Raw genomic sequence first — 14974 nt, forward strand, 5'->3', positions numbered from 1 at the left:
GTTCGAAAGCTTCTTATTTTAACCACTGTGACCCAACGGCGACGCCACTGTTCTACAAAAAGACAAGAGAGAAGGCTGCAAGCGAGCAAGTCCAACAGTGGAATACTCTAGGCAAATAACTTTCCGTAGAATAAAACGACTTGTATGCAATTTTATACAGAGATAAAAAATTAAGTACAGAATACGTGAGCAAATTTTCAAATTGCAGAAGGCGTACTGGAAAGATATATCCCTTACCGACTTCCACTAAATGGGCATCTAACAAAGAGCAAAAATTAAGTATATTTTAAAACACGGTACGACTATTTACGGAACGTTTTAATTGAAATAAGTTAATTGTGATAATTGTATATCTCGTAGCAGGCCCACGAGGGGCATACGCGATTCAAGACGACATCATGTCGTAAATGACGACGAATTTCTTTATTAATTATTATTAAAATATATAATATACAGTATTTCTGTTTTTGGGTTGAGAATGCTGCAAGTTCAGTTGTTTAATAATAAAAACCAACTGCTTAAAAAGGAGAATCATATATAAGCTAAATAAATATTGAATATACACATTTTGAATCCATATTGAAATGTTCTGCTGATACTTATATAAGTTTCAAGAAGTCTGGCACTCCTCCTTTTATGCGTTGCATACATTCCCACAAAAGGGGTATACTGTTCTAGTGTTTGGGTATAAGGTATAAAAAACGGCAACTTACACAAGCATACAGACTGTCTGTGTTTGTTGCACACACACGCATACAGACACATGAGCACATGCTTACTCACAAAAGCGGAGAGACAGACAGCGGCGTAGCAGCGCCGTCGACAATGGCGACGGCGACGGCGACTTTGTGGCAGTGCGAAATAAAATTCGCGCATTCCGCTTTTGATTAAGCAGCGACATTGAGCATTTGATCGCCAACAGCCGGCGTGCGCGGTCGTCGACGCTCTCAATCTTATTGGCCCAAAGCTCAGGCCAGGCAGCGACGGAAAGTTGTGTTCATAATAAAAGGCCAGACTGTTTCTGGGCAGCCACACAGTCGTCGGCCATTTGCCCATCAAGTTGCCGAGCGGCACGCAAAACAAACTTTAAAGAAAAAGAAATTATAAACTTTATGGCGTGCGTGTGTGTGTCCGAACAATTAAAGCAACAAAGAAGTAAAAATAATATATCTGTATATGGATGTACATACATAGATATGTGTGCGTGCGTACGTACGAAGGCCCAAGTGCAACGGAAGTGAGCAAAAAAAAAAAAATATAAGCGTAGAAAAAAGAAATGTGAAACGTCTGTAAAAATATTGTGAAATTCATGCCGGCGTCAACGTGTATGGTCGTCGCTGTCGTGTGTTATTAAGATATAAAAAGGCGAAACGGCTAGAACACGGCCCAAAAAATGGCCGTAAAAAAAGAAGACTTGAAAAATTAGTTGAGTTTATTTTTAGCGTTTTGATATCACAAGCAGCAGCAAACGCAGGCAGCAGCACTAACAACAAAAACAACAACGAACGACCACATGATTCTACATATTTCCAAATTTCTTTTGCACACACATATGGCGCACTCACACACACACACACTCACACAGGCATACATTTTTGTCGCTCAAATATTAATTTTAGACGAAAAAATTTGCCCAGACAACGTAGACGGCAGACACACACAATAAAAGTTGTATATGTGTGCGTGTGTGAGTAAAACTTCAGATCAGTTTTTCTTGGTTGCTGCAGACGGTCTCTCAGCAACTCTTTTTAGCCAAACTCCAGGGTTAAGGGCGGCCGCTACACTGCTACAAAAAACATGTGCTTGGCTGCACTCACACCCACACAGTCTCTGAGAGACTTGCAGTCGGCAGAGGCAGCAGCAGCGCATTGTGACTATTTGAGGTTAGGAATGCCCCACCCAAGTAAGCATATGTATGTATGTATGTATGTATGCATGTTCATGCAAAAGACATACATACATACGTACGTACACACACCACAAAGACACAGTATAAAGCAGACATGACTGCTTGCGGCTGCTTATTATATACATACAACCATCACCATCATCGGTCGGTCGTCGTCGCCATTGCCATATACAATTATATGCCGCACACACACACACACACAGACACACAAAGTATATGCATATACATATGTACATATGCATGTATTTGTTGTCGACAAACGACATTTCGAACTAAAAATTCGCAATTATTCACAGTGGTAGTCAAAAGCTGTTCGCGATCGTTCAAGCAGCGCTGCCACACACCACAGACCCAACACACACACACAGAGGCACATACACTGAAGTCCAAGTTCATTATACATTATTTGTATGCTTGTATGTACATACATATGTATGTATGTAGCGAGCGGCTTAAAATTTATGAGGCGTTGTAAAACCGAAAGAGCAACAAAGAAACGCAAACCGATAATAGAGCAAAGCCCGTTTTGTATAATTCATTAATTCCTTTATTTCGCGAACAACGTCAAAGAGTGAAAGAGCAAAGAAAGAAAAAAAAAGAAGAAAATTAAATACTTTGAACGCGTTTGCAAATTCGATTTCATTTCTCGATCACTTCGAAATTATAGTACGTACATATGTATAGGTGTATGTACGAGAGAATTCGCGAATGTAGTGGGGCACGTGTGTGTCGTTGTCGCGCCACAAGAATTTGCGAGTGTAGTGTGCGTGCGTGTGTTGGGGATCACGTATAAGGCGCTGCTGCGGCTGCTGCCTCTGTGCTTGGCAACAACGCGTGATAGTTAGGGAGAGCAAGAGAAGAGAGAGAGAGTGCGAGAGAACGAAAACTAGCTGCAAAAACGCCGGTTCTTTTTGTCGCTGGCAGTTGTTCCCAGCAGTTTTCTTTTTTTATTTTTCTTTACAGCATTTTCAAATATAGAATATCAAGGGTCTGCAGACGACACAGATGACGTCGATGACGGCTAAGGTATTGTCAGACAGACAAGAAATTTACTCACAAATTTAACCAGCTTCAAGTAAAGCCAATAGGAATTAAAACTATCTTAATTCCACCCTAAAAAAACTTCTTATTGTGTGTAAATTACTTGAAAGTCTTTCCGTCGCCTAACTGTTGCTGTTGCTGCTGGTGGCAGTTGGCGAAAAAAAAAAAGAACGAATGAAAAAGATGTAGTTTGCACATTTGGCATTGATGACGTCATATCCGATGGAACTCGCTGGTGTGTGGTTGGTGGCTGCTATGTGGTCATTAGCACACACACATACACACACAACAGGCGCACAAACAAGGTGTGCAAAGAAACTTAAAACATATGACTAATTTGACATTGTTGTTGTTGCATAAATCAACGAACGAAGCTGCAAAACTCCACAGGCCAAGCAAAAAAGACACTGCGACAAAGCTTAAGCGCAAAACATACGGCAAAAAGCTCACACACAAACGCAGCAGATATGTACTCGCACATACATATGTACGAGTATAAATGTACATACATATGTATGTAGCAGTGTCTGCAAGTATGTGAGTAGCATGAAGTCATCGATTGGTTGCGGCGTCGCGTGCATACACACACACAGAGGCAGAGATCGTTAACCTTAAATCTGGACATGAGCAGAATCACAAGGTCGTTTGCTCCTGCCCTGCCCCCATGATATGGACTTAAAGAGCAGGCAACTTGGACTCGGACCACAATTTCGGTTGGTAACACGTGCCCGCTTACCACCTGGATGAATGTGTGGCTTGGATTGCTTCGCGTTGCTTATCTTGGACCTCTTTCCACAGCACCACCATGTCTCTAGTCATGCGCGCTAATCAGTGACCGGGGCTGGTTGTTTCCGTTCAGTCAGGTACCTGAAGTAGCGCGCGTGGTGCGAGACGCTATCAACAGTCCCAGGAAAGAGCACCGTAGCTTGTAAATTAAACTAGTCTTGTAGTTTCATTTTTTTGCCTGTTACTTCTGTCTCCCATGTCTATTGTACTTCATCAGGTGCTCTGGTGTGATTGTAACCCGGCACATGTTGAAGTACACTCAATATGCGGTGATGTACGTTCGAAGTGTGTGAAGCAATGCTCAATAAAAATACAAAAATAAATCAATAAACCCGCAAAAAATTAATATTAATTGCGTTCTTGTTCCTATTCTTGGTGGTCATTGTGGATTGCTTGTGGGGATGATTGTAAACAGGTGGGCGATGTTGTTGCCAAAAAAAAAAAAAAAAAAAAATGCCTCACGTACAGCAGCAGTCAGCTCAATAAATACACATTCTTTTGAAGACAATTGGAATTTGGAAGATAGGCGTCAAATTGGAATAAAAAAGAAAAATTAATCAGCTTCAAATCCACAAGAAAACCTTGCAGGGTTTGCTTTTGTATAAGCCGAGTTTTTGTTAATTAAAGCCAGTACAGCATCAAACATTCCCATAGGTGCATTTTATTACATATATTACAATTGGAAATATACCGGATTTTTTTGCAGAGAATATTATGCATAGCTAATGCTGAAACAACCAACAAAATATTTATTGCCATCATAATTAAACATTATGGTATATGTACATTATAGAATAAACAACATCTGCAATATTGCAAAAAATCACGCTCTTTTTATGGAAATATATCAGTAAAGTAAATTAGGTATAGAAAACATTTCAAACAGGAATATAAAGCTAAAGTCGGGCTGGCTCAACGCTTTAATATCCTTTACCGACTCACAAAAATCTTTCTTTCAGCTTATATTAAGTTCATTTATTTATGACATGTATCTATGTAATTTATTTATGAAATAGCTCTTATACTTTCTGAGATTCTTGCGTTCATGCGGACGGACGGACATGGCTATATCGTCTTGTCATAATGATCAAATAAATATATATACTTTTAGGGGTCTGCCACTCCTTCTGTGTGTTATATAGTATACATTCGTATTAAACTAATACCTCCTTTTACCTTCTGAGTACAGTGTATAAAAATCAGCGTATCTATGCGAATACGCAAACGCATTATATGTGAGCAACTTTTCTATTGCGCAAATTAAAATATGAGGCTATAAATATCCATAAATGCACTCAAATGGTGTCATAAATAATGTATGCTTTCGTAAATCGCTGAATGTAATTATTCGAACATTTGAAATGAGTGCGCGCGCCAAGTGAAGGCAACTGCTGTGCAACAGCTGTTGGTGCTGCCAACTCGGCTATCGATAACCGTCGCTGCTCCCACACACACTTGCCTTCAACACCTCATTGTGAATGATTGGATCGAAACGTCAAAGTCAAACAAATAAGCAAAATATATACTTTGTGTCGTATGACCTACTAACGTTATAAGGTCGGCCGCATAAGTCACTTTGTTTAATTTTTCGATCCGCGAATTTGACACAGAACCACTCTAAATTACGGCCGCACACCGACACAAACCCGCACACAACGCAACCAACAAAATTTTGAAGTGACAACGACGCTGACGACGACGAGGCCGAAAAGTTAAGGATAATGCTGCGCTGCCTTGCAACAACACGAACCGAACTGAATGCATTGCGTTCGATCTTATTGAGAACGACAACTCGACGCGGGGCCTGTGGAGTGCGTGCGTTCAGCACACAGGTGATCAATGCCCGAAATCTCCAGGCAATCAGGTAAAAACAACAAATTAGAATTCAAATATCGACGGCGCTGCCTGCTGCTGCATTTATAGTGAGGTTAGAAAGTGTTGTGTAATATTGCAAATCAAGCGCTGCTGCATCAGCGAACTCATGTTCGTGAGGGAGGGCGGTGGGTTGACGGCGACGCAATGTTCGGCAGGGGGCGGTGGTATCAGTAGCAGCAGCATCAGTCAGCAGCCGCCTGTCAAATTGATGTGCATGTGGTTGTGTGCGTGATTTGCATGCGTGTGGCGACGCGAAGTGCGTGATGCTGAAGCCATAGCATGGAATCGTGATAGTGGCCAGCGGCTGATTATTTTAATTGAGCTATTTTTGTTGACGCCGCAATTGTTTACACTTGGCCATGTGCGTGTATGTGTGTGTGTGTGTGTGTGTGTGTGTTTCCGTGTGTATGTGTTTTTTGAAATACAACAATCAGCTGATATATGTATGTATGTGTGGATATTTGGCAAATCCATAATCAGTGATAAATTATTCGGTTTGTTTTCTTTCTTTTTAAAATGTCTCTACTAGAGCGACACTTAATGGCACATTGAGAAAACCGAAACCAGTTACACTATGGAGCTACAACTTTGCCCGCGCCTACTCCAGTCTGCCCGAGCACATACGTGTTCCCTTGCCGGCACTATCGCCGACCATGGAGCGGGGCTCCATTGTCAGCTGGGAGAAGAAGGAGGGCGACAAACTGAACGAAGGTGAGTCCAGTGGCAAATAATATCAGTGTTGCTTTATTTCAAAGCAAAAATAGCTTTCTTCAAGTTTCCTAAAATTTGAAATTGTATATTAGACATTGGTTTTATTTTTATTAAGAAATAAACAGGAATAACGCGGGATTGAAATTGGTAATTGATCGAAATATTGAAACACGATTGAAAGGAAACAGTTTTAGTTAATTTTTCAGTTTCTTCAGAATAAGTTTTATTCCGAATACAACGCGTTCTTATTTAAAGAATTATTGCCATTTGTCTTACCTTAGATCGATTCTCTATAGACACCTAAGCTATCGTGTTATTTTAGTTCCATAAAAGATTACGGGGTTATACCAAAATTCATGAGGGAAGTCAGACGTACGGACAGACATGCTTATCTCAAATTTTTTCGGAATAAGAAAGATTTAAAAATTAAGTAGCTCTCAATAGATAAATTTGGTATACTTGAAGCATATTCGGAAGTCAAGGTTGGCAACTTCTTATAATTAAATCTTCTAATTACTTTCCGTTTTACTTTGCAGGCGATTTGTTGTGCGAAATTGAAACGGACAAGGCCACCATGGGCTTTGAAACGCCTGAGGAGGGATATCTGGCAAAAATTCTCGTTCCTGGTGGTGCAAAGGATGTTCCCGTTGGTCAACTGGTGTGCATTATCGTGCCCGATGCTGGCAGCATAGCTGCCTTCAAGGACTTTAAAGACGATGGCCCACCGCCAGCGGCAGCAGCTGCAGCGCCAGCACCCGCTGCTGCTGCACCGCCTCCACCTCCGCCCGCGGCTCCAGTTGCCGCTGCCGCTCCACCCCCGCCACCACCGCCAGCCGCAGCACCAGCAGGTAGTGCCCAACCCACTGGTGGCCGTGTCTATGCTAGTCCCATGGCCAAAAAATTAGCTGAAGCTCAGCAACTACGTTTACAAGGTGGTGTACCCTAATCGCTTCCCGCTGTGCATGCTCAGCACATGCCTGCAACTAAAATCTCCCCTTGTCTGTTTGTGCGTTACTAACCAAGTTTTTGTTCAGGCAAAGGCTCCGGCGTGCATGGCTCAATAAAATCTGGTGATCTTGCAGGCATGGCTGCCCAGAAAGCAGCAGCTAAGGCGCCTGCACCAGCCGCGGCGGCCCCTACAGCCGCTCGCTACAAGGACATACCGGTATCCAACGTACGTGGAGTGATTGCCAAGCGCTTGCTGGAATCCAAGCAGAAACTGCCACATTATTACGTCACTGTGCAATGTCAAGTCGATAAAGTAAGTAAAGATACTAAGAAAATCGTTCCCTGTCTCTCGCTCACAGTCTATATTCTTCTTTTACAGCTCTTGAAGTTCCGCGCTCTAGTCAACAAGAAGTACGAGAAACAGGGAGCACGCGTATCCGTAAACGACTTTATCATCAAGGCCACTGCAATCGCCTGCCGCAAAGTGCCCGAGGCCAATTCTGCATGGATGGACACGATCATTAGGCAATACGACGATGTCGATGTGTCTGTGGCTGTCTCAACGGACAAGGGTCTGATAACGCCAATCATTTTTAGCGCTGATCGCAAAGGTGTCTTGGAAATCTCCAAGAATGTTAAAGAATTGGCAGCCAAGGCGCGCGATAACAAACTTCAGCCACAAGAATTCCAGGGCGGCACCATTTCGGTATCCAATCTTGGAATGTTTGGTAAGTGAAATTGAAATGTGAATGGGGTGTTTAGAACTGAGCTCAGTAGATCTGTGAACTTTTTCAGGAGTTTCAAGTAGAACCAGTTCTGTTTGACAAAGTCTGTCTCAAAGATTGTGCAAAAATAAAATTTCGTCAATAGAGGGGCCCTTTTCCACTTCTATCGCATAAATCTTATAAACCAATATTTATGTCTACATACTCGTATATAATAATTGAAGAATTACAACAAGAACTAGTTCTCCTTTAGCTTTTGTTGAAAATATTTGAGGTCCACATATTTTAATCATATGTCTAATTCGATAGAGTGCGTTGTGTAATTAATATTTGTAAAAATATGGGATACATATAATATGTTTTTTATATTCTTAGATATTCTTAGTTACAAAAAAAAACTCCTTATATGACAAAATATTAAAGAAACCTTATAAAACAGAATAGTGGTTTAAATCAAAATTGAAAGAAACAAAATATGCATAACATGAGCGAAACAGAATGATTTCCACCGAAAACCCATTCTAGAGTTCTCAAAAGAACACAATAGAGTCAACCTTTATTATAAATCATTTACTTTTAGAAGAGTACATCCATTCTGGTATTTTGCGATGTGAAAAATTGTTTCTCTTTCACTAATTGAACTCATTTCTACATACTTTTAGGAGTGAATCAGTTCTGCGCCGTCATAAATCCCCCGCAATCGTGCATCTTAGCCATTGGCACCACAACGAAGCAGCTTGTACTCGACCCGGACAATATTAAAGGGTAAGTCATTGAAAGTTAAAGCCTCGACCCGCTCATCTCTAATGCACCTCCTATTATTTGCAATTGCAGCTTCAAGGAGGTGAATCTCTTGACTGTTACGCTAAGCGCCGATCATCGAGTGGTGGATGGCGCTGTGGCCGCACAGTGGTTGCAGCACTTCCGTAACTTCGTCGAAGATCCAGCAAATATGATACTATAAGCATCGACGACTCAAGCACCAACACTACTCTCTAGAAAACAACACACATATATACACATATATAGAGAAAATATATGTTGCAGAAACTTTACGCTGCCTGGCTGGTTAATGTTTGCGTCTAAACGCTTACGGTTTTTATATAGTTAATGTATATTTTTGTTTAGTTGGTTCACGGCGACTCGATAGAACCCATCGGCCATCTTATCCCATCCTCACATTCTAACAGCTAATTATAATAGTCATGTAATATTGTTGGAACTCACACCGAACATAGAAAAATTGAAGAGCGAGAAGACTCATTTGCAATTGTTAAATTTGATTTGGTATATGATATCGTATATAGTATGAGAATCGGTTGTTTGAAGCTAAATACGAAGTATGATAAGTTAAAAGACGTTGAATAAAGAAAAAACACCCAAACTAGCCAATTTGAAACAGAAACGAAATCACATTTTTACACTTTACGCAACTAGAGTTTATTTATTTTGAAAATATCTATCTATACATTACTAAAGGAAAACGTACGATTTGTAAAAAGTACTTATTTACAATTATAAACATAAACTACAGCTGAGCGCTCACACAGATGACGAATTTCTAGAAACTAAGTGCTCGTCGTCTGGCTGGGCGTGGGTCTCAGGCACGTGTCTCATTTGTAGGGTGTGTCGCCAGAAAATCGAAAGCTCAGGGTGGTGTCAATAGAAGCTATATATGAAATGATTGAATGCATCTTAAGACTATTTCAGACGAGCTCCAACGAGAGAGACTCTCCAGCTTTCACATTAGAATCTAAAACTGCTGCATTTGGTTGGGAAACCAACCCAAACGTTTTCAAATGCCACAAAAAAATTTGTTCAAATTTAGTTCTTAAATAACTCTGCTAGGCGGTCACCATTTGGCCGGCCCCAGTTCGCTCCAGGCAGCCACATAATCGGACTGCTTTTCCAGTGCGGGGAACCACTCGCTGCCGCCGTAATCGATGGCGGGCAATGTGCCTTTGTAGTTGGCCGGCAGGAAGGCGGGATCGAGGAACTTCTGCAGGGATTTCATGTCGCTGCCATGGAAATGCATCTGAAAACAGGAAGATGCAGAATAGAAATTAGTTGCTGTATTTTTGGAGGTACTAAGGTGGACTATATATATATATATTCCATCTAAAATGTTTTCTTTAAAACTCAAGACTATTTTACCGACTTAAAGAATTTTCTCGATTCAGAACAACTGATAGGGGTTTTTTTTAATTCCGAACCATGCAAAGAACCGTTACAAAAATCATTGCTAAAAAAATTGTTTAAAAGGGATTTTTTCAAAAGAACTGATATTTCGTTGATTTTAAAAAAGCACTACGTTTTCCTATCTTGAAGTCTCCATATGGCTTTTCAAGTCAGTTAATTCTTTATAGCATTATGTAGAAAAGGCTTTGCTAGGGGTATGTTCTGATGTTTTCAGCTCTTTAACAATCTTATCACTCATAGATGACTTTTCGTTAATCTAATCATTTGGATTCCAAAACACTTCACAAATCCAAGTTCGTAGTTCATTTTTTACGATTAGAATGGTTAGTTATCATCTAAACTACCCCTAAGCATTAAGAATGCTTATAGAAATCCCTTAAAAGGCCCTGCCCTTGGTACGTTCTGATATTTTCCACCTTTCGACAATATTTCCCAAGCCATAAGTATTTCCCTCAACTTACGCGCTTGTTCAGCTTCTCCTTGACGAAGGGCTTGAAGAGGGTCCAGACCATGTTGAATATGAAGGGTTGCTTGACAAAGTGCACCTCTTTCATGCGCAAGGGCATGGCGTCCTGAATGAAGGTCAGCAGACGCTTTGAGAAACTGGGCGAGAGGGCCTTCACCTGCTTCATGGCCAGACCATCGAAGTCCATAATGCAGACGACGCCCCGCACCTGGGTCTCCTCCTCCAGCTGTGCGGCTATGTGGACCATATAGAGCATGCGGAAGATTTCCTCGGAGGGTATATCACTGGGATCCCACAGTTTGCCGCAGTTAACGATCAGGACACGACGTCCCTTCTGATCACAGTTCTTCAGGACATTAATGACGCTGCCCTTAATGAACTTCTCCTTCACGTGTTCGACCAACAGGCCATGGACTAGGTCGGCGTATTCCTTGCGGAAGCTGGCGGTGCTTTTCATCTACAAAGAAATAGTTACCAAAAATAGTTATTCAGAATTGTAGGCGTTATAAATACTAGTTGGTAACTGATAAGCTGACCATTTGTCCATCATAAAATAATAATAAAGTACTGTTATGTGATGTGATAAAAGGAAAATGGCGCCTGTGTTTAGTTTTATGGCTGGCATGTTGAAGGTTCGCGGCCACGTCAATGCAGAAAAGAGACATCAGCTCATGAGCACATTGGCATCATGCATTATTTATATAGCTTTGCTCTATATATACATGGAAGCTAGGTTATATTTGGTTCGATTTTGTTGCGCTGGCGCTTATCGCGCCCGCTTTGCCAAATGGTTTTGTATGTCAGCGGGTTCAAAATCGTATCAATTCGAGAATTTGTGTCGCCGCTTCGCATTCATTGGACGAGGCTACGTGCGCTGTCATACAATTTCTTCTTCTTCTTCCCCTGTCCAAGTTCTCGGAAAGAGAAGCGGGATTTACTGAGTCAGCGCATATAGTTACAGTTCTGGACACAACAGGGAACGTGCCTTTACTAACGCGTTTTCTCAGCTGAGGTCATAGAACTCATTGGAAAATGTCTCAGAAGAAGAGATAAGAAGAGAGAAGCAGGGCTTGGAATCGGTGATAGATAATGGCAGGGTAAGGGAGCATTTGAGGTGACTTCGAGAGATTATAGGTGGGGGGATCGTTGACTGTTTTGTTTGACGACATTCAATAGCTGAGTTTTGCCAAGATCAGCAATCGAAGCAATGGGACTGTTTGTGGTTCTAAAGATAAGCAGCAAGACTCCCCATGTATTTAGTTGCAAGGCGTCTCAGAGACCAGACTTGTCAATAAATTATTTCAATCACACTGATAAGCCGCCAACTACAGACGTCATGTGGTGGCTAAGTAGAGCTTAGTGCGGATGCTATGTAGAAACTATGTGCCAGATTTGATTATAAAAATAGCCGCCTGACATGTTTTCGTGCATTAAAGATAATGCATAGAATTCGAGAGCAGATTTGAGGATAGACGAGGATAGATGCTACATCAAAAGAATTTAGATGGTGGATGGAAAAGTATTTTCTATATGACTGCTTGTAGAGAGAACCAACTTTTTGTCTGATTTTCTGGTTATGCATTAAAGATAAGTAATTGACATTATCTCTGAGTTAGGAAGGCCTTTGAAGAAAGGTACTAGTCAAGTGTCATTTAAGCTATACAGATAAAATAGGACTGCTTATTTCTATAGTGTTTAATATTTGGATTGCTTTGAAATAAATATCATTCAATATCCAATATTTTATTCAAAGATAGTGAATGTTCTTAGGTAAGAAATCTAATATTTTGAATTTATCTTTAAAGGCATATCTTTGTATACTCGATGAAACAATCAGCATTCGTTGGTTCTTGAAATTTTAGGAGGCCTGTCTTAAAAATTATAAAGATTACATTTTAAAGAGCAATATAGATTTAACATTGTAGTGTGAAATTTCGTAGGTCAGTTTTTATATTAAAATGTGTAAAAAGTTCATTAATGTGGACGTTCTTTCTTTTATTATTTAAATAAAAAATTTATTTATTTAAAGACAACTTTTCTGCCCTTCTTTCGCCTTCTTTCAAACGAGTCATCTGAATTGTCAGATAATAATGCAAAATTTAAAATACTATACACCTATTGGGGTGTTCTTAAGCTTGTTAAAAACGTACACGAAACAGCAAAAAGTCCAATAAATTACACTATCAACGATTTAGCAGAGAAGACCAGTATTTGTGAACTGGAAGTTAATTTAACTTATTGGGCTGTGGCTCTTTTTCGTGTAAAATTCCGGGAAGTTCAAAACAGCGCTAAGAGTGTGCTTTAAATTGTGTTTGCTATTCAACAATTCAGTAAACTTAATAAGTCTCTAGATATCTAATTCTCGCTGTTTTTACTGTTTTTTTCATGCATTATAGTATTTATGATCTATTAAGTTATTTAAGTTATTTAATGCAATCTTTCTTTCAGACTTTAAAGCCCTTTCAAGCACGATAACAGAAGCCCTTAATACTAGCAACGCAAATTCTTCACTATCGATCAATACATTAAAAGAATGTATCCAAGTGATAAGTTATTCTCACCTTCTCCAAAGCGCTCTTTGGATAGAAATGGCAGGCGCGCAGAAATACGACCAGGAAGGCATCATCGTCTCTGTAGTTGATCTCTGGAGTGGCATGCAGGAGTTCTCGCAGCTCCTTGATGGCCGCCTGCTTCACTTCCTCCGTTTCGCGGAGTTCGTTTTTGGCGATTTCCAAAGTTTCGGGCTTTAAAAATCCAAGACGTAGATTGAAAGCCTCTTCGCTAATATCGGGCGTTGCCATATTTGTGTGTATGTGGGTGTGTGTGTGTATTTAGATCTGCGTGTGGAAAAATGCATTTCTATTAGTTTTCAAATCACTTTGGTAATTTTGCTTCTGAAGGTCCGTTTGGAAAATTACACGACAATCAAAAGGGGAAAATTAACTGCTATTTTTTTTTCTTTTCACGGAAATTTTTGTTAATCTGATGTTTACCTCCCAAAAGCGGCAATTGAAATTCTCAGGCTAAACGCACTAACTAACGGTTTTTCACGCGCGTTTTAAAGTTGATGTTTTCTTTTGTTGCTTAATATTTGTCTTGCTTCCTCGCGGCTCGTGAGTTTGAAGTCAACTGAATTTTGGTTTGCGTTTGAAAACCCTTGTGAGTTGTGTGCCAGCCCGTCTATAATGTATATACATATGTACATAAGTCGTAGTATTGACAGCAGCAGCAACAGCAGCGGCAAAGGCAGCGGCGCTATCACGAATTCGTTGGCGTTGGCGTCGACGTCGATGGCGACAGCAGCGCTGCGGATCGGCTTGAAGTTCGTTCTATTTCTTATCGAAGGCATTACTAGAAGTTTGTACAAAACACCAACAACAACTTGACGGTAGCAGCACACACACACACACACACATAGATATGCCTGGAGACCCCGGTCGTTGTCAATCACCTCACGCCCTTTGAGGCAGTGTCTTCAACTTGAACTTTGTCTGCCCCAGCGGCAGCGCATGCGCTTTTGTTTTCATCGACAACATCATCGTCATCTTAATTATTAAAATAATTACTGAGATTGTCGTCATCGTTTTTATGAGCTGTGTTACCTTTGTCGTCCTCGTCTCTGTTTAGCCTAGAAGAAATGGTAATTAGCGATATATCAAGTTGAAAAGTCAGCAGTAATTGAAGCGATACACAAACTATTATTGTTGTTGACTCAAACAATAATAAATAATAATAATAAAATGTTTAAATTCTGTTAGTAACGCCTTTGAATTTCCAAACACCGATGATTAATCAAATATGTCCAGTTGTTTTTCATTTGTATTCAAAATGGAAATACATTTTTACCAACAGATTTAAATCGCAGGCTAGTTTTGTTTGAAAAACAGACGGAGTCTTTTTAGAATTAAAGGTATTGCCAATTAGTACATGTGTGAAATACCATGAATATATTTACTAAAAAATTAAAAGTACATACTTACAAATTTAAATTTATTGTAAACATTTTAAAATTAAATTTTTTGTAACTCTTTATTTTGATTCTGTTATTTCATTGGATATCTACACTTTTGCATAGACGATACTGCTTTCAAGAGCCTGCTGTTAATGTCAATTGGTTACCCTTTAAAGTATAAACAAAAGAAGAGACACCATTTCTTATAGTTTCTCAGACGTTGGTCTAACCATTGGGTTAATACGATGTCGTATTACTTACGTTTTTGACTAGCACTGCAGTCCTTCACTTCCAGAATAATCATATCTATATGGTGCTGAACGTCATCCTCAAGTGAAACCTGGAAACGTTATCTCAGAAAG

General features: G+C 40.1%; 2 protein-coding genes across 2 annotated transcripts; one reads left to right on the plus strand and one right to left on the minus strand.

Moving 5' to 3' along the window:
- Positions 1-5243: 5243 nt before the first annotated feature.
- On the plus strand, positions 5244-9379 carry LOC115631078 (dihydrolipoyllysine-residue acetyltransferase component of pyruvate dehydrogenase complex, mitochondrial). The gene is made up of 7 exons (XM_030527725.1): positions 5244-5600; positions 6141-6322; positions 6859-7254; positions 7357-7583; positions 7650-7998; positions 8658-8760; positions 8830-9379. The coding sequence occupies exons 1-7, from the start codon at positions 5458-5460 to the stop codon at positions 8957-8959; spliced, it is 1530 nt and encodes a 509-aa protein (XP_030383585.1). The 5' UTR covers positions 5244-5457; the 3' UTR covers positions 8960-9379.
- A 31-nt stretch (positions 9380-9410) lies between these two features.
- On the minus strand, positions 9411-13793 carry LOC115631079 (clavesin-1). Its single transcript, XM_030527726.1, has 4 exons — positions 13654-13793; positions 13222-13497; positions 10656-11117; positions 9411-10030 (listed from the first exon to the last, which is right to left on the minus strand). The coding sequence occupies exons 2-4, from the start codon at positions 13459-13461 to the stop codon at positions 9848-9850; spliced, it is 885 nt and encodes a 294-aa protein (XP_030383586.1). The 5' UTR covers positions 13462-13497; positions 13654-13793; the 3' UTR covers positions 9411-9847.
- Between the last annotated feature and the right edge of the window lie 1181 nt (positions 13794-14974).

The sequence above is a fragment of the Scaptodrosophila lebanonensis genome, unplaced genomic scaffold (genome assembly GCF_003285725.1).
Source record: "Scaptodrosophila lebanonensis strain 11010-0011.00,11010-0021.00 unplaced genomic scaffold, SlebRS2 tig00001412-arrow-pilon, whole genome shotgun sequence".
In the NCBI taxonomy this organism is placed as follows: domain Eukaryota; kingdom Metazoa; phylum Arthropoda; class Insecta; order Diptera; family Drosophilidae; genus Scaptodrosophila; species Scaptodrosophila lebanonensis.